Source organism: Typopeltis vanoorti, chromosome 3 (genome assembly GCF_054136105.1).
Source record: "Typopeltis vanoorti isolate ZY-2024b chromosome 3, IOZ_Tvanoo_1.0, whole genome shotgun sequence".
In the NCBI taxonomy this organism is placed as follows: Eukaryota; Metazoa; Arthropoda; class Arachnida; order Uropygi; family Thelyphonidae; genus Typopeltis; species Typopeltis vanoorti.
The window spans coordinates 19,454,643-19,475,968 of NC_143551.1; the positions used below are offsets into that span (position 1 = coordinate 19,454,643).

General features: G+C 35.9%; 1 protein-coding gene across 1 annotated transcript in view; it reads right to left on the minus strand.

The window, feature by feature from the left end:
• The window catches only part of LOC150107972 (eukaryotic elongation factor 2 kinase-like), a 314,298-nt gene that overhangs the window by 165,117 nt on the left and 127,855 nt on the right, over positions 1 to 21,326 (minus strand). The window contains exon 5 of the mRNA XM_090415490.1: positions 4,139 to 4,310. Within this exon, the coding sequence (XP_090271616.1) occupies positions 4,139 to 4,310 (172 nt within the window). The remainder of the gene's footprint in view (positions 1 to 4,138; positions 4,311 to 21,326) is intronic.

A 21,326-nucleotide genomic window follows, 5' to 3' on the forward strand; every position in this document is an offset into this window, starting at 1 on the left:
TCACTTTACTGAGTACGAGTGGACGCATGTTCAAATATAGACATTTTCTTACTCTTGGTCAGAAAATGGAGTGCAGGAGTGAACAGTGAGTTAACATTAAGTTTCTTGTGAAAATGAAGAAATCCATGACGAAAACTTTTCAATTATTGACTGAGGCTTATGGTGAAGAGTCCATGCCTCATGCATGCATTTTTGAATGGCAGAAATGATTTTTGGAAGGCAGAGAAAGCATGAAAGATGATGATTGCCCAGGCTGCCCATGCACAGCAGTTACAATGACAACATTAAAAAAGTGCGAGATGTGATTCTAAAAGAAAGAAGGTTGAGTGTTTGTGCTGTAGCTGAGAAAGTTCATTTGGACAGGGAAAGTGTTCAACACATTTTAACAGAAGAATTGAATATGAAAATTTGTGCAAAAATGGTTCCAAAAATGTTGTCAGATGAGCAAAAAGAATGTCACAAGGAACTGTGTTTGGACCTTTTGTAACGCGTTAACGATGAACCAGATTTGTTGAATTTGGTAATTACTTGTGATGAAACTTGGATATTTATGTATGATCCACAAACTAAGCGACAATCAATGCAATGGAAGTCAGCAACATCTCCAAGACCAAAAAAAGCACGCATGAGCCATTCAAAATTCAAGGCCATGTCGATTGTTTTCTTTGATATTCAGGGTATTGTAATGGCAGAGTAGGTTCCCAGCAGCCAGACAGTAAATCAGCAGTATTACCTTGAAGTCTTGATGAAATTGCGTGAATGCATGAGAAGGAAACGACTAGAATTGTGAAGAAATGGTTGGATTTTGCACGTTGTCTTGGTGTCTCACCAAGACAACATGCCAACCCACAACGCTTTGTCTGTGAAGCAGTTTTTAGCTAATCACAACATCACTGTGCTTGAGCACCCACCCACCCTATTCACCAGACCTGGCTCCCTGTGATTTCTACTTCTTCCCAAAGATCAAGTCAGTGCTCAAAGGAACCCATTTTTTGTCAGCAGAAGATGTGAAAGCAAAAACAATGGAGATCCTCACCAGCCTTTCAGAAAATGATCTGCAGAATTGCTCTGAACATTGGCAGCATCGCATGCAGCTGTATGTCAACTCAGAAGGGAACTATTTTGAAGAGGGATCATAGTTGATATTCTCAATTTGTTAAATAAAAAGAGATACGGGCACAGTCTCATTTGTTTTTGTGTCGGACCTCGTATACTCCATCTTCATACACATTCATTGCTACTTTCAACATCCACTCTCCCTATTCATCCGAGCATCCCCCCCCCCGTTTCCCTGTTCCTCTTGCATTCCCATTCTCTCTTCATCTCTCACACCAACTACTGTTTCCACTACCAAGCACTTCTGTCTCTTCAGTATTACTCTCCTGAATTTTCCCTTCATCTCTTTCTTCTGATCTCTTGCATGCATCAAACACTGTACTTTCATCCAGCAACAGTTTCTCCATTACGCTCGCTCCAAAGCCATTTAAATGCAACCTATCATGCCTGCAAAATTTCATTCTTCCCTCAAACACATGCCATACATCCAGAAACTTTACTTCCTTCTCCTCACACAGCTCCACTAGCATACCATTCTAGCCAAAGCCAAAATCGCTCATGATTTTGGCTTTCTCTCGCAACTCATCATTGTCATACCTTGGCAACACACTGACAACTTTTCCTACCACACTGTTATCTTTCACTCTTCTCAATAGTCTCCTGATATTCATCCTCATATCCTTCTTATGTCCACTTTAGACCATTCGTCCCTACAATCACGATTAACTCTCTTGCTTGTTTCTTCCTCATGTTTCAGAATGAGTAGGATAATGACTTAATTATCCTACTCATTCTCCCACCTGGACAACAGACCTTATGGACTCTTTCAGTAACTAGCCTGCTAATTATAGAGTCTCCGTATACTGCTATCCTGGAATCACTCATCACCTCTTTTACTCTTTTTTCTTTCATGTTGTTCTCTTGCACACTTTCATTAGTTTCAACTAGATGTCTAACATCACTTCACATATTTCATTTTTCATTTCCAAAGCTGTTTCATTAAATCTTTCATTCAGACAATTTCACTCTCTATCACTCCTACAATCTCACTACCTCTTGTTCTGCCGCACCTTACATCCATTTCCTCGCTCATACTTTCTTTCACTCCCTTATCACTAACTTTTGCTTCCACATATTTGAATTCTTTCACTCCCTCAGTTTCGCTAGCTTTCATTTCATTTCCAATTTTTGTAACTTTTTTCGTAACTTTTGGTTCTACATCTTTGCGCTCTTTCACTCCCTCAGTCTCTACTTTTCGTTTCATTTCCCTTTTTCATAACTTTTTCCATAACTTTCGCTTCTACATCTTTGCATTCTTTCTCTTAGAATTACAATAAAATAACATAAAAACAAAATAATAATTATTACGAATTAAAAAAAAAACTTATGAACAAAAATTCCTTATCCTACCTAATATATTATAGATTTACAACTTTTCATGGGTGGGAGCAATATAAAAAAATTAAAAGATTGAGGCTTCTTATTCTACTTTTCTTACTTTTTTTTTGATATTATATGAAATCAGAGTTGATCAGTCAGTATGCAAATAAGTTCCAGTAAGTCAGGCATTTTGCATGAGTATTTACAAAAGAAGAATGTTGCTATTAAGAATAATAGCAACATTCCCCATATCAAGCTTTGGTAATGAAAATAGTTTTACTTTAATATAAGCTTTTTTTTTTTTGCTGCTAGAAGAAAAATATATTATTATTTTTTTTTTTGCAGCTTTAGTTTGTTCTGTACACTTGTAAAGTTTGTAACATGGAAAAGTGGGTTGTAAATGCGCATTTTACACTATCAATACTTTAAACTAGGAGAACTGATGTGAAGTCGACAGCCTCTATTCGTGAAGATAATTCATGGGCAAAGATAGTTCACAGACAAGAATATAATTTCTTATCAAGTATAATATACTTCATAACCAAGCTTAAAAACAAACCTCTGAAAATCTCGGATCCTGAGTAATTTTTAATAATATAGTGAGACAGCATTTTATTACTTGTATATGGAAAAAGAATTCTGATTTGATTTTTACTTTATCTTCTCGATCTAGTTCTCACTGATGAGACCTCAATAAAAGTAGAAACCAGTGTGGGTAATAAACTCTTCCCATAATGTTTTTGTATTATGGGATACTAGGTCGACTGATGTAAGTCAAATGCTTCAGTATCTCATAGTTAGAAGCTTCTATATATACAATTCATGACTATTAAATTAATTCAGGAATTTACAACAATTTATAAAAAACATTCCAAACCTCAACAAATTTGGGTGCATGAGACTGCCAGAAATATGGGAAGCTTGCATCTTGAGAACTTCAGCCCAACAGCCAAAACAACCCAATATTATAGCCCACTGAGGGGGGGGGACACCTCTAGGAACAACGCTAGTTTTTTCTATCTCTCTCTGTCTTCTGCCTCATTTGCTCTTTGTAGTGCCTGCGTGCATGTGAAATAGTTTTATGTTCCCATGAAGATGGCAATGTGACAATGCCGAAATATAGGAAGCGTTTATTAAAGTTTCTTTTAATTAATATTCCAGTATACATTATAAATTCCTGAAATAATTTAATAGTCATGTGTTACCAACGTATATCTATCCCAATGGCTTTAACAGGCCTTTAAGGCCTACAACCTTCCAAGCATGCTTGGATTTCGTAACCGAAATACGAGGAAAGAATGGTCACTCCTATGCCTCAAGGTATTCTTGACTGTATTCCTGTGTGTTCACGGGGCCGGTTTGCCTGCTTGCGGGATGAAAAACCCTACTGCCCGCGCCCAAGACCGGCTAACTTGGCTATGACTGAGGAAGATCCTCAGTCATAGTTATAGTAATAGTCATCAGTTACCAACGTATAAGCCTATCTAAATATACAATTCATGATTCTATATAGACAATTTGCACATAATTGCACATATACATTATGTGCAAACTTCATTGCTTGGCTAAAGGATTAAAAACAGGATCATTTATTGTCAAGTATAATATAGTTTCAGTTACTTATCTGAAAATAACGTACAATATTAATTTTGAACAAGTGTGAGAAAATTTCATTGAAGTGTAAAAATCTAACAAATTTTACCTTTTTTGGTGGATTATGTCGATTATATTCTTCACCCCATAATTTTGCATCCATTTGTAATTTAACATCTGCAAAATAAACCTCTTTGTCAACATCTTCTAGATAACATTTTGCAACATAGTTAGAAGCCAATTTCCAGTCATGGTTATGAAGAAAGCTAGAGAGTTTCTTCCTAAAAACAGTAAGATAAGTCAAACTTTTTTAATCAGAATGAAAGATACTTCATCATGCAAAAATGATTTAATCTTTTGATATATTTATCTTATGTGGGTGGATAATCAAAGAGAAAATTAAAATCAAATAACTGCATACAAAGGCTCCTGGCAAACATTGGATTTGACAATTATTAACCACATCACCGTCAATATGGATAAAATACATCACTCCTCTACACTTCGTATCCATCATATTTTTCAATGTAATATCAAAGGTATTACAATTTTAATATGCACTTTGCATCCATAGTAACCTGGACGTATATATACATCTTGGCTGGTTGGTTGGTTAACACAGAGAATCATATTAAAAATTAAAATATTTGATAAGAGCTTCACATTATGATATTCAAGAATATCTGTAAGAAAAGCTAATTTAAGGTGTGTTTGCTTAAAAACACAGAATGAGAGATGAAAGATTATCAAATCAAGAGCTTGAAGAAAAAATAGAAAAGAGAATAACGTATAGACAGATTCATATGCAAAAGACAACTGACAAATAACAAAGAAAACTGGTAACAGAAAACTAGTAAACAGAGTAATTGTGCTGATCTATAAGAGTAGTTTAATAGTGCCTTATATATCTCCTTCAAGGTACATTACCCTCAAGAAGATATACATCAATAAATGATGATGATGATGGTAAAATTATTGATCAGAATGCACACAAATTGTATTCTATATTAGCGTCCTGTCTGCTGGTAGTATGAAGATGTCTTGCATTAAAAAAAATTAACCAGGCTGCAAGCATTTGTAAATGTTTTGTTGTTTATTTTTTAATGATATATATTAGAACACAGAAAAATAAGTAATAATTCATTTATTAACTTATTGCTGATATTTCGCTGGTGTTATAACCTGCATCTTCATAGCACAAAAAAACAGTTTGTCACAATACGCGAGACTATAACAACACGATGTAATCAACGGACTAGTTAAACAAAATTGTAGCAGCAACACAAAGACTAGAGTCCTGATTTTGACGCCCTCTGTCTGAAAAAAAAAAAAAATGCAGCTATCACATAAGACTAGAGTCCTAAATAGAGAAAAAATCGGTACTAGTTTTTTCTTAAGATGACTGTCTCCCAGATTTTAGGCAAATTTATACAGCCATATTTGTTGAGATTTGGAGATTTCAGGGCTTCTGTTGCCTCTAAGAACAATCTCTCCAACTTGTGCTTCTGTGCAGTACTTTTGTGTTCTTCCAGTTGATCCTGTGTGCAGGGATATCCAGAGCATGATCTGCTAGGCCCGACTGACCATAGTGATAATGCCGAATGTATCTTTTGTGTTCGCTGATGCGGATGTTCACAGTTCTTCCTGTTTGACTGTAGTAGGCTTGATTACATGAACAGATAAAAAATTTTGATTACAGAAAACTAGTACCAGTTTTTTCTCTGTTTAGGACTCTAGTCTTATGTGATAGCTGCAATTTTTTTTTTTTTTTTCAGACAGAGGGCACCAAAATCAGGACTCTAGTCTTTGTGTTGCTGCAACAATTTTGTTTAACTAGTCCGTTGATTACACCATGTTGTTATAGTCTCGTGTATTGTGACAAACTGTGTTTTTGTGCTCTGAAGATGCTGGTTATAACACCAGCGAAATATCAGCAATAAGTTAATAAATTAACTATTTAGTTATTTTTCTGTGTTCTAATATATACCGTTAAAAAATAAACAACATGTACGACGAACATATAAGTCTGTCCACGTTTGTAAATGTTTTGTTTATAGATGTAGTTGCACCTTTGTAAAAAAGTGAATCTTGCAAGATTTGAAACTGCTGCTCTACATAGTGGTCTCAGTGTTATTAGGGAATATACAAATATTTCTAAACTGATTATTGCTTTCTTTTATTTACTTTACAAAAAGAAAAAAGAGAAGAATGTGTGTGTATGTGTAAATGTGTGAATGTGTAGTGAGTTCTGGTTAATTGAGCTACATCAGAAATGTAGCCCAATGTATCAATCAAAAATGTAGAAATTCACTACAAACAAAGTTGCACATCAACAGTTTAAAAGGTGTATGTACAGAAGACAAATGTTTAGACAAGTTTTTCATTTACTTCTTCTTTCACTATCCATTATTCCCGCTTCCTATGCAGGGTCCACGTGTTACTTAGATGCGACTTCTTGTTAGTACCACTCCCAACCGACCTGTCACCTAGTCTGCTGCTGGGGGGATATATTTTTTGGCTGTAGAAGCGTATGTTCATGGAGTCGGTTTGCCTGCTTGCGGGATGAAAAACCCCAGATAAACTAGGGAAAAAATTCTGCTGTCCACGCCCAAGACTGGCTAACTTGGCTATGTCTGAGGAAGATCCTCAAGTTCCTCATGTCTTCAACGGGAATCGAACCTGGGACACTCCTTCCCCAGGCATATGGTTGCGGGGTGCAAAGCCACTAGGCTAACCGCACGGACACAAGTTTTTCATTTACTGAATAGCAAAATTATTGACATATAGAGATAAACTTAAACAACTGGCTTTAATTAAAGTAGAATATTTGCCATACATATTCATGCATGTATGCATGCAGTTAATGGTACTATAGGAAGTGATTAAGTGTAGCCTTCCATCCCCCCCCCCCATTAACTGTACAATTGAACAAAATCAGCACAGTTATCTAGTGCAGATATAACACTACCTTCATTACTATTGCATGATATAGAGCCGTAATCCAGTAATAAATTTTCTAGCGTCCTGGGTCATCACCCGTTCAAGATCAGGAATATCATCCTCATCACTTTTTTGTTCTTCTAATATCCTCTGATGTTTTGCTGCAATTTCCCCCTGAAAATCATCATTTTCATTATAGTATTGAAAAGTATCATCAACGGATGCAAACTCTTCATAGTTTCTGATGTGGTTTCATATCTAATGCGATGTAATTTTCACTATCGACCATATTTGGCATATCCATAACTGAATGCTGAAAACCACAGTGAGCAAAATAGTTTTGAATGGTCTTGTTGCTTATTACTCACCAAATATTAGCCATAAATGTATTGCTTGTACAAGATTAACTTTTGCATTAACCTCTTTGGCAGTTGTCAAGAACCAGTAATTTTTTTTTTTTTATTTCTGTTGTAATTCCATGTCCCAAGTCAATTCTTGAAAAATTCCGCTATCATTCATTTATTTTTGTCTGCATGGTACCAAACTGGTAAACTTTCAATTCTAATCACTTTAAAATACACTGTGTTTACTCAAATATAACTCTCACTTTTTTCCCCAAAATTAAAGTTAAAAAATCATGGCGCGAGATATATGCGGTGATTTTCGGAAACTAAAGTTTTTCAGGAAAAAATTAAATTGACATTTATAATTAAATTCTCAGTATTCATTATAATTTATAATTGCTTATATTATTTATGAAATGAATGCATTTAAATTTTAATTATGAACATTATTTACGCAATCAGCTGCTCACAGTCATTACGCGATATATTTGAATCTTTAGCGACTATGCTTCTGTAATTAAATTAAAACAAACAGCTTCATTATTGTTTGTCCTTTTATCATTTTGCAATCATAACATCACCATGATTTAAAAAAAAAAAAAATGGGTAAGACTTACCAAGAATCTACTATTCAGTATCACTAATTCTGGTCTTGCATATGATTGCTGCAGTATTAACATAGGCAAGCTGATGATTGTTCAGTCAAAATACTGATTCTCTTCAACTGAATTCCAAAATATCTGAAACTGCCATAACAACATTCACTATTTCTTAAAAGTTTTAAACTTTTTTTCGTGTGCAAGGTATATTTTCATAAAGTAAAACTAGGGATGCAAGATATACTCACACCCCTAAGTCATATTGAAGTAAATATGGTAGAGGGCTAGTGCCCATTTTTCAATAACTAACAGCTTTTGTTAACCAGTATTGACATATTTGAACACCAGAACATCGTTTGTTACACGAATAACTGCTTTCAATAATCCAAACAGTGTAGGGTCTTTATAACACAGGGAATCACCTGATTTGACATTATAAAATAGCCCTGCTTCCTGAAGTATTATAGATGTCATAAATTTAGTTTAATCCTTTATCCAAGTGTAAGCAAACAAAGTTTGCACCTGAAGTATCTTCAGGGCTGAGGCAACTTGTGGTAAAGGTGGACTAAGCTCTCATTACTTGTCTTAGCATCTCCCATAATGCAAAGCACATCTCCTTGAGGACATATATAATGCTATGAATTAAGGGAAGGGCCACAACCCAGACCAGTTTCGACCATTATTAAGGTCTCATCAGTGGGTGCCAGACCCAGAGGTGGTGAAAAAAAAATTCCAACTTTCTCTAAATCCAGAGTAATTTAATAATAAGGTGAGACACCTTTTGACAACTCGTATAGGTAAATATGACTTCTCCATTATTTCCACCTTGGTATCACCACCTCTAGGTCTGGCTCCCACTGATGAGACCTCAATAAAGGTCTAAACTGGTCTGGGTAGTGGCCCTTCTCTTAATGCATAGTGTCTGCAAGGAGATGTGCTTTGCATTATGGGAGATACTAAGACAAGTGATGAGAGCTTAGTCCACCTTTACCACGAGTTGCCTCAGTCCTTAAGATACTTCAGGTGAAAACTTTGTTTGCTTACACTTGGAAAAAGGATTAAACGAAATTTATTATAGTCTAACCAAGTGGAAAAAAAATTTCCTACATTGTAGATGTCAACAGCACTAAATTTTTGAATCAATATTGCATAATTTTTCTAACAATCCATGTGGTAGAAGTAGTTGTTCACTCAATTAAACAGCATTGTGTCCCAAATAAATGACGAAAATGCTTGTTATATTCTCATTTTGTTCTTCAGACATATCAAAATAAAATAGCTGTTTCAATTAACTGGTGGACCAGGACCAATTAACTGGAATACACACTCACATACATTATATATATATATATATATATATATACACAGTAGAATCTGATTAATCTTAAAGAACAAAACTAAATCGAGAAAATCATCAGTTTTCTTCGCTTATTTGAAACAGGAGATGTAGCAATCAAGATTATCATGCTGAGGTAATCATTTGTAAATGGTTAGTTGGTTTAAGTCATACTGACACAAAGATTCAAAATGTCATACTAGGGAAAAACCACAGCTTATAAATGACTCATCAGCTTTGTTCCTACAAGCATTTTAGGTGGGTAAGTATATGACTGATCATTTCTCTCATTGACTCTGCTTATACAGTGTATTATTAGCATTAGTTGATTAGATAAGTGCACTTCTGTATTCTTTATTGATGAGCCAATACCTAATCAGAAAAATATAGAAATTTTTCAGTGTACATCATGTTGGAGATTTAATAGAGTATTGACAGCACTAGGAAAGGATTAAAAACTAATTTTAATGCTTAAATATCTCGTCTCAGTCACTGAGACATCTCCAGGGAGTACAAATTACATTTATAACAAACACACAAAGACAACATACTACTTAATGAAACCTGTGGGTGACACTCTAAAGTTCTATCTAGGTGATATGCCCTCTATGAACATTTGTAGGCAGCCTAGGATGAAAACTGGGACCTCTGACGATTATTGTTTCAAATTTTGGGAAGTTTTATGCATTCATATTTTTATATTAGGTTGATTTCTGAGTACCGCTTCAGACTCCAAAAACAGTCTTTCCTTTTAAATCAAAGATGCCAAGAAATAATATTCTTGGCATCTTGGTTTCATCCTTTATACAAGTGTAGGCATATAAAGTATGTGCATTAAGTCACTTTATTACTTTTTAATAATTAATTTATAGTATAACAAAGTGAAAAAACTTTCAACAGTCTTTCCTTTTTAAATTTACTATAGTGGAGCATGGTGGTTTCTTCCAGAAGATCCTGTGAGTTGTACCCAATACATTGTGTGCAACGCAAGATTGGCCAATGTTGTTATTGCAGATGTATGATTTATGTTCATCTAAATGGATTGTGGCTGATCTACCTGTCTATCTGAAGTAAGCCAATTTACAGGAACAGGGTACTTTATATACTTCAAGCACAGAGAGAGAGGAGGGAACTGATCTTTAATAGAATGGATAAGGGTAGCAAGTTTCCTGTGGGGCTTAAAGCTGTGTAGAGGTTGTACTTTTTTAAAGACAAGACGTGGCTATTTTTCCAATGTGGCATGGATGTAGGAGATGGTGATGGCATTTTTGAAATCCTTCTGAAGCGATGGCTGAGGAATGGGGGAAGGAACTGATTATTTTTTAATTCTGTAATCACTGTAGTCATTGGATAGGAAGGTGTGTATATGACAATGCCATATTATTTAAAGGGGGTGGTAGTAGCGGGAAAGTTTGTGAATGTATCTGCTTCTGTGAGTGGATTTTCTATATACAGTGAAGGGGAGGTTACCATTCAGAAGACATGTTACTGAGGTGTCTAAGGAAGGGTAAACTATTGTTATTTTCCTTTTCCATCATAAACTGGATTCTTGGATGTAGACTACTGAGGTGACCAAAGGAAGGAGTTTTGTGTGTCTGGGCCATGAGGCCAAATAGCGAACACATCATCTACGTATCTTAGCCAGATAGAATGTTTGAGAGGGCTGAGTCTAATGCTCATTTTTCAAAATTTTCCATGTAAAAATTGGCAAGAGGGAGTGAGAGGAGGGGGGGGGGAGACCCATAGCGGTTCCCTCTGTTTGTAAATTTTGTTGAATTTTGTTTCTTCCAAGAAAAATAACCCAGAATTGATGGCAAAAGAAAATAGATCAAGATATCAGAAGGAAAAACGTTTTTTTAAGAGTGTTAAGGTCTCATTTAAGGGAATATTGATAAACAGTGAGGTGATGTCAAAGCTTACCAATATATCTATGTTATTTAAAATTAGATTTTCAATCAAGGTTTTAAAATGGGTAGTTTTTTATATAGGATGTGGTAAGTCCAGTGAGCCATGCTATTTTTTCACGAAACCAAGACAATACAGTAAATCAAAACTACATTTATCTAGGAAATTAAATCGACTGGCCTTTCTAAAAAGATGTCGATATACAAGAATGATACCGAACTAAAAATCAAATTCCAGTTGAAAAATGCCTCTGTATATACAAACATACCAGCCTCTCTCGGTGATGAATGCCACTACCGGCTCATTACAATCTGAGCTCTCAGCAATCCTCAATCCTGAACTTTGTTTCATTCTCTCAGACATTTCAAAAACATCCACACAAAAAGAATTCCTAAAAATAAAATATAAGCACACCAAAAAGTATAACATGCTCTAAATAAATCTAAATCACAACTGCAAATTCAACTGCTCCATACAGTAGTGAATCTATCTTCAAAAATTTCAATGAAGATGCCATTAGTGCCCTAAGCCTTGGTCACAATGCCATCACACTGAAAGAAGTGCAACTGATAGACCTAATGTACAGCATAGATGGTCAAATGTGTCACTTAGCTCCAGAAAAAGCCAACATCAGACTTGGTATCACCAATATCCTCTCCCAGGTGTCACCTCCAAGAAAGTAATCTATCTTCTGTTCAACTCGCTGCTCTCAGAAAGTTATGGAAAAAAATTGGCATTCCGACAAGGTTCCGATGATGGTCAGACAACGACCGAAATGGTCCACACCCCGTTAACCCCTGTCCCAGTTTCCACATAAGGATACCCTTCCCCTTCATTTCCCTCCCCACACACACACAAAAAAATGCGGCCCTAAACAAAATAATATATATATATATATATATATATATTAATGTTCATTGTTTACTCGGTAGAACAGTATATAAAAAAGAAATTAAATGACTTTATACCGAGAATGACAAATTTATCGTTAAGATACAACTAGTTTCGTTGATATACAACTTCTTCAGGTATCATTGGCAAAGAATAAAATAAAAAATAACAGACACATGAAAAAATACATTACCAGATCACTACCCTCCACAAAAGTTTGGTATTATTTCAACCCTGGCACATCGTGCCAGATCTTTATTAACAGATGAAGCGGAAATTGAATATGAACTCAATTTTCTTAAAAAGTCTTTCATTAACAATGGATTCTCTCTTAAAATGATTAATAAATTTCTCTCTGCCCACCACTCAACTGCTCTTGAAGATTCTTCTCCACCAAGAGTTTTTATTTCGTTACCATACATCATCTCTCTCTCTCCCCGAAACTGGCAAAAATGCTTCGAAATTCAACATTAGAACTTGCTTCACTACGTTCCCACCACTACCACCCCTCTCAATGGCTACAGTGATTACAGAATTTTAAAAAATAATCAGTTCCTCTCCCATTCCTTGGACATTGCTTCAGAAGGATTTCAGAAATGTCATCACCATCCCCTACGTCCATGGCAGATTGGAAAAAAATAGCCATGTCTTTAAAAAAGTACAACCTCTACACATTTTTTAAGTCCTACAGGAAACTTGCTACCCTTATCCATTCTACCAAAGATCAGCTCCCTCCTCTCTTAGTGCCTGGAGTATATAAAGTATGCTGTTCCTGCAAGTTGGCTTACTTCGGATAGACAAGTAGATCAGCCATTATCCATTTAGATGAATAAAAATCATACATCTGCAATCACAACATTGGTCAATCTGGCCTTGCAGACCATGTATTGGATACAAATCACAGGATCTTCTTGAAGAAAACCACCATGCTCTACCATAGTAAATGTAAAAAGGAAAGATTGTTAAAATAAAGAACTTTTATTGTTAAAAGACCAGAAGATAAATGATAAAATATACAAAAAGCCAACAAGTTTCACTAGCCACTGTCTAGCATTTTCAAGGCTGAACTGGTGTGAAAACAAATGCATTAAGTTACATGTAAAACATGTAACTTAATGTTCACATAATTTTCACTGGTGTGAAAACAAATGCATTAAGTTACATGTAAAACATGTAACTTAATGTTCACACCAGTTCAGCCTTGAAAATGCTAGACAGTGGCCAGTGAAACTTGTTGGCTTTTGTATATTTTATCATTTATCTTCTGGTCTTTTAACAATAAAAGTTCTTTATTTTAATACATCAGACCAAATATGTACAATTTAGGAAAGATTGTTTTTGGAATATGCAGTGGCAATCAGAAATCAACCTAATTTAAACAAATACAGATGAATAAAACTTTTTAAATTTACTATACTGGAGCATTGTGGTTTCTTCCAGAAGATCCTGTGAGTTGTATCCAATACATGGTGTGCAATGTAAGATTGACCAATGCTGTTATTGCAGATGTATGATTTATGTTCATCTAAATGGATTGTGGCTGATCTACCTGTCTGTCTGAAGCACAGAGAGGAGGGAAATGATCTTTGATAGAATGGATAAGGGTAGCAAGTTTCCAGTGGGGCTTAAAGCTGTGTAGAGGTTGCACTTTTTTAAACTAATTTAAACAAATACAGATGAATAAAACTTTTTAAATTTACTAGAGTTGAGCATGGTGGTTTTTTCCAGAAGATCCTGTGAGTTGTATCCGATACATGGTGTCAATCTTGCAACGCAAGATTGACCAATGTCGTTATTGCAGATGTATGATTTATGTTCATCTAAATGGATTGTGGCTGTTCTACCTGTCTGTCTTTAACAATAATCGTCAGAGGTACCAGTTTACATTCTAGGCAGTCCACAAATGCTCAGAGAGGGCACACCACCTAGAAATGACTTTAGAGTTACCCACGTGCTTCATTAAGTATTGTGTTGTCTTTGTGTGTTTGTTACAAATGTTATTTGTACTCTCTGAAGATGTCTCAGTGACTGAAACAGAATATTGGAAGCAGTAAAATTCATTTTTAATCCTTTCCCAGTGCTATCAATACTTTAAACCTCCAACATGGTCTTCCCAGCACTTAAACCTTAACACATGGATTTTTCAGTGTTTTGTTTTTGATAATTTTTTGTTTTTAATTTCAATTTTGTAAAATTTTAGATCACTAGTCAAAAAAATTGCCTTACTAGACCAAATCAAAGGTCATGCACCCAATCATCATCGTCTGGCAGGAGATAACTCATCATCATCATCAAATTCCTGACATGTAAAAGTCTTGCAAGTTTGTTGCAAGTAAAAGGAAAAATGCTCATGGTAGAATGATCTTAAAAAATGCTGAGGGTAGGGAGGCAACCGAATCAGTCGATATTGTGGAATTACTGAGCGAGCACTTTTCAAGAGTATATCATCCAGGTGGTGACTTTGCAGGAATGGAAGAACCAACAGCTTATACTGGAATTGTGATGAATGAAGTAGAGGTAACTAGTCTATTACAGAACCTCAATGTCAATACATCTGTGGGATTGGATGGCATACCAGCTCGTGTCGTACGTGAAGCGGCCAAGGAATTGTCAGTGCCCTTGACCATTTTGCTTAATTTGAGCCTCAGGACTGGGTCAGTCCCAAGGGGGTGGAAAGAGGGGAAAATAGTTCCACTGCACAAAGGTGGTTCCAAGGCTGCTGTTGAAAATTACCGGCCAATCAGCATAACAGGAATCATTATCAAGGTCTTAGAGAAAATAGTCAAGAGGAAAATACAAGATTGGATAGAAGAAAATGGGATACTGTATCGGGGGGACAGCATGGTTTTGTGAAGGGTAGGTCATGCCTCAGTAATATGCTCACGTATTATAACACAGTGACGGCTGAACTGGATAAGGGTAATGGGTTTACAGTGATTCTACTGGACCTTGCTAAGGCCTTTGACAGGATACCACATGGAATTCTAATCAGTAAATTGCAGCATATGGGAATGGACATAGGGTTGGTGAGATGGATAGGAGGGTGGTTGACGGAGAGATATCAGAAAGTGGTTTACTCAGGAGTAGAGTCCACAAGACGGCCTGTGACTAGTGGTGTGCCGCAAGGATCTGTTCTTGGACTACTGCTGTTTAATTTGTTCATAAATGATATAGGAAAGGATCTGAGAGGAACAGTTCATTTGTTTGCGGATGATGCGAAGTTGGGTAGGGCAATAGTGAATGCAGATGACGTCAAAATTTTGCAGGATGATTTGGATAGATTGGAGGTCTGGGCTAAGGAGAATGGATGTCAATTTAATGTGGCAAAATGTAAGGTTATGCATTTTGGGGTGAAAAGATTGGCGGCAGTTTACTGCATTGGTGGAACCGTGCTCCAGGAAATTGATGAGGCACGAGATTTAGGAATGTTGGTGGATAAGGAATTGAAATTTAGGGGACACATTGCAAAAGTGGCCAAATCAGCTCATCAAATCACTTGGTTGCTGAAGAATACGTTGACAAGCAGGTTATTGTTCCTCTGTATTGAGCCTTGATAAGACCCCATCTCGACTACTGTGCTCAGATTTGGTCACCTAGGTTTCATATTGATGTGGAGGAGGTGGAGAGGATCCAGAGACGAGTGACCAAGATGAAAGCAGGTCTGTGGAATGAACCGTATGAGAACAGGTTGAGGATTTGTGGGTTGCAAAAATTGGTTGATAAGTGGAGGAGGGGAGATATGATTGAGACATTCAAATTACTGAAGGGTTTCTATAAAATTAATTCAGAAGATATTTTTGAGAACGGGGCTGGTTGTGGGAGGACTAGGGGACATCCATGGAAACTGGGCAAAAGTGTGGTTAGTAAAGGTGTTAGAGCTGGGTTCTTTACTTTTAGAGTAGTGAATGAGTGGAATGCACTCCCTGAGTCTGTGGTGGACTGTGACAGTGAATGAGTTTAACGCGAGGTATGATAGATACTGTATGAATGTCGAATAGTTGTGATGAATATGATTTGGGGCCTCCCTCGATGAGTCTAATGACTCCCTGGAGTTGCCCGTAATAATAGTAATAGTAATGTACCTTTAAGGGGTGTACAGGATATGACAGTACTACACGAAACTTATATCATTACTAACTTCCTATCTACAATTTTCCTCCAAATCAATCTGTTACCTGTCCAGACTCCAACATTATCAGATCTTATATTTCTATCTCCTAAGGCACTTTTTACTGTATCAATCCACCTATATCTTGGTCTTCCTATTTGTCTTTTTCCTGCCAACCTGGCAGAGAACATGTTTTGCTAATCTTTCCTTTTCCATTCTGTTTAAGTGACCATATCACCTGAGATTAACTCTGCTAGCATATTCCTGGGTGCTAACAATGTCACCAGGACAGTGTTATAAATAGAACATAAATAGAATATAAATCTACAACTGTGTGCTTGATACAATGATATAACAGCAAGATAAACTGCAAAAAAGAATGAACACACCTGGGAAAAGAAGGCACATTCCAAAAACAGAAGTGTGAAAGTAAGGATCCTGATATTGAGGATACCCTAAATCAATGGTTCTCCATTAAAACTGGACAAGGAATGTATGTCAGTTGTTCAATATTAAAAAAGAAGTCAGAGTAGCTAGGTAAGAATTGGGTAATGATCAAGCATTCATGGTATTTCAGACAAATTATGGAGACTAACACCGTGTTGGAAATAATTACTTTAATTTACGATGTTTCAACCTTCACATTAAAGTCATCACCTGGAGTAGACATATATATACAGGGTGTTCGGGATAAATTTGACATATTTATAATTAATTATATTTTTCCGTAAGTTACATGTATTAACACACACTTCTCTTCATTTAAAAGTTTGGACCCTTCTTCATTCATATACAAGATGTCAGAAAGGATGGATAGCTGGAACCCACCTGAATCATGGAAGAGAATAACTTGTATCATGATGATTCGTGCCGGCCATCAAAATAAGGATATTACGACTGCTGCCCAATGCTCCCTGAATACAGTAAAAACAATCAGGCATGAACTAGAGACTTGCAATGGTGACTACGAGGATGTAGCAAGAAGAAAGATCCCTAGCAGGCGATCTGATTGCGTTCGTACAGCAGAATTCCTCGCAAATCTGCAGGAACAGGTGTTGAAGAACCCTGGCATTGGAATTCGGGCTTTGTTCGTGGAGTTGCTAACTGTAGTCAAGCCCTGGATAACAAGGGTAGCCAATGGTAGGCCGTATGTATGGCAGCAGGATTCGGCCCCTTGCCACACCTCTGGGAAAAGTCAAAAATGGTTGTCTGAAAATTTCTACGACTTCACCAGTCCAAATGTTTGGCCTCCAAACTCCCCAGACCTTAACCCCATGGATTATTTTGTATGGGGCGCAGTTGAAAAAGACACCAATCGCACTTCCAGTAATACAAAAGCCCAGTTAATGGATAAAATTAAAACAGTTTTTGCGGCCCTTCCCAGGGAGACTGTAGCATCAGCTTGTTCGAGGTTCCGAAGCAGGATTGAAGCTGTGATCGATGCTAATGGTGGTTATTTTGAGTAAATCTTGTTGATAGTATTGTAATTAACTCTGCCTGTAATGTTTTTTGTCAATTCATTAAATTTAATAGATACAAAGAAGATTTTCTTTTTCCTTACGAAACGGTCAAATTTATCCCGAACACCCTGTATATATATATATATACAGAGACAAGCAATATTACATTTCAAATAGTATGCCAAAGTGACAATGATTTGATCAACTGTTATTCTACTGGCCTGACCTGTAGTGAAAAAAAAACATCAAAGCTATATTCTATTTATAACATTATCAGAGAACAAATTCATATAGATAGTTTTATTACAGCAAAAGTGGTGTCCTAATTTAATATGAGAGTTGGTATATTAGAGTTAAGCTCTTGGATTACTTACAGTCCTATTCATAATTGACTCTTGGACGAAAAGGTTATATGGGTAGAATATGTGCCTTCCATATTCTTGTCATTTTTAAACCATCATCATTGTTAAGATTAAGATGGTTGATAAGAATTTCGCAGACCTCCTTGATTGGCTGCTGCATGGGTTTGACAGATTTGATATAGGTGGGGAATTATTGATGACAATCCTGATGAACAGTGGCTGGCCATATAAGTATTTACAGAAGATGTAAGCTGCAGAAACTGAATGTCTGTGTGCAAATGAGTGGAACGTAAATCTAAATATAAAAATGTAAGCAGAATATATAATTCTTAATATTGAAATTATTTAAATTTATTTCTTTGAATTCTAATAGTTGTAGATGGAGATCCTTCTGCAGCTGACAACATATACTGTTATGCTATGTTATTGTTATCTCTTTTTCAATGTATTGACATGAATCCTTTTGACATTGACATCCTTGCGGTTAGCCTAGTGGCTTTGCACTTCACAACCATATGCCTGGGGAAGGAGTGTCCTGGGTTCGATTCCCATCGCCGACATGAGGAGCTTAAGGATTTTCCTCAGCCATAGCCAAGTTAGCCGGTCTTGGGCGTGGACAACTGGACTTTTCCCCCAGTTGATCTGGGGTTTTTCATCGCGCAAGCAGACAAACCGGCCCCATGAACACACACAGATCTACGGCCATAAATACTTAACCCCCCCATGAGGGGGCTCAACTCGCCCCAACAGGGACAGGGGAGAAAAGGGAGGAAACTTCTTATGAATAAAGAAATGTATTGACAATTGCCAGGAAACCTAGCCAAAAATTCTATAAATATTAAATTTTTTTTTTCCTAACATAAGTGTCATTCCATTACTCTATTACTTTATCATTATTTTGTCTGCTTATGTTTCAATATTTAGATCCATTTGTATATAGAGAGAGAATATTTTTAAAAAAAAAAACATCAGTATTTGGAAAAAAATCTTTGAAAAGAGCTAAATGTGTTAACAGAATAAACCTTAAAATGCTGCAGAAGAGCACAGTTCATTCCAACTTGCTGTACAATCAAAGATTTTTCATTCTTCTTAAGCACATCACATCTATTAGTGTGCAAGTTTTTCCTTGTTAATTAATTAGATTCATGAAGTGAAAAAAATAGCCGATTTTTTGTTTGCCCTTCTTCTATCATTAATGAATCGGCTATTATTTTATCTGTTGAAGAATACAATAATGTTTATAGACTCGGCATAAAAGGTTTTCATGACTTTAACAGTCATGAAAATATCCTATTTATAAATTTCAATCACTTTTATATAAGAAGAACCTTCCACTTAGAGCTCAAACTGACACCTCAAGAACAAGAAATGTTTCAGGCTGTCCTTTATCTAATGAGGAAATCTCAGTGCTGTCAAAAGGAATAGATGGCTGTAGCTCTGAAAACCATTCTTATTATGTACTTTATGTTTAGTAACGATAATGGTCCTCATAACTTCCTGTATTCCTTGGTGAGTAAAATTTATTTTTAATTTGCATATATTCTTAAATCTGTACCTCTTCTAACTTCATCATCTATCTTAAACATAACAAGAACATAGTAATACAATGCTCACAAAAAGTGCACAGTAATGGTTCATGATAAAAATAACTACTTTAGACAGCTTAACCTTCTACTTCAGAATCATACCACCTAGAGATGTATTTTCAGAGATCCTACTCAATCATAAAACAACAAACTTAATGATCTCCTACATAAAGTTCATTCTTGTGATGAAGAAATGATCAAAAAGTTAAAAGTTCATCATAACACACCTCCTCGACTTTATGCTCTTCCAAAAATAATGAAAATGTTTTGCCGAGACTTACTATAAATTGTATAGGTTGTCTTGCCTATAAACGCTCAAAATATCTGTTAAGTCTTCTCCCCATATTTACTAATATTCATTACTTCCGCTTTCTTTACAATACTAATGAAAGCAGAAGAATTTCAGAAATGAAATTTTTCCGTTTTCATTATAAGTTCAGAAGATTTCAAGAATAAAATATCAGGTTATCCTTACAACCCACCTTGTTCCTTGCAAAATATACCTTATTTGTAAACCCATTTCCATATGCAAGTTCTTAACAACTTCTCTAAAATCTTCACCATTACTAATAAGATGCTGATTTGTTTACAGACATATCACTCTTGCATCATTCTTGTGTAATGGAATTATTATACAATTTTTCCATTCTGTGGGATCATTTCTGAGCTAAGACTCAAATTATACAAACATGTCAAGCACCCAGCTAGTTCAGTTGAACATTACTTGAACATATGTGCTGATATCCTATTTCTCCCTATTTTTCTTCTTCCAATAGTCTCACTAGGACCATCGAGTAGATATCAGGAAATATTCCTCACAGAAATCTTCCCCTCAGTCCTTGACTGACACTTATCTTTCAGCTCTGAAAGTGAAGCACCTGTTTAATTTTTTTTTATATCGTTTACCTAGTTAATTCTAAATCTGTCTCTTTTTCTAATTTCTGGAATAAGTCCTTCAAGAACTGGCATTTGGAGACCATTAGATCCTGATATGACCAAGTCAGATGAGTTGTTTCCTTTGAATCTTTGTTATCTCTTGGACCAGCAAAAAAAATTTCTGTCTTATTTCAAAATTTGTGACATGACCAGTGTATGGTACCATTAAGAGTCATCTCGTCTTATTTCAAATGCCAGCAACCTCTTTTCATCTTTTAAGACAATTTAAGTTTCGGTTTCACTTCCATACAGAAGTACTGAATTAACTAGTGTGTTAATAAGGCATAATCTGTTTATGATTCTAAGTGTGTTATCTCTCCAGTGGTTTTAGTTTTTGGAGTGCTGTTGTTGCTTTTGCAATTTTTGTTCCAATATCCTGTCTTGATCTTCCATCTTTATTCAAGATACTGCTTAGGTATTTAAACTGATGAACTTCTATAGGTGTATCTCAAGTAGAATTTTTTCAGTTTCTGCCGCAGCACTTCCTTCTTGGTCAAGAAGCATAGATATTTGTCACTATTTCTGATTTTAATATACTTATGGTTAAGCCATATTTTTTTGAATATGAGCTAATTTAGTAGTGATGTCCTGAAGATAAGATTTGTTTTCCACCAAGAAATCAAAATCATTGGTAAGAGATGAGTCATTAATCAGTCTAATTGCTCTCCTTTGTATTGCATCCTGTATGTTTAGAGAACTCTTCGGGGACACCACACCTCCTCAGATGTGCAAGCAGTACTTGATGGATGGATGGATTTGTGATTTGTACAGGATTAATAGCTGTTCAGAGGTAAAGTAATGCCTTAAGCAAAAGAGGAATTCTAATTTTT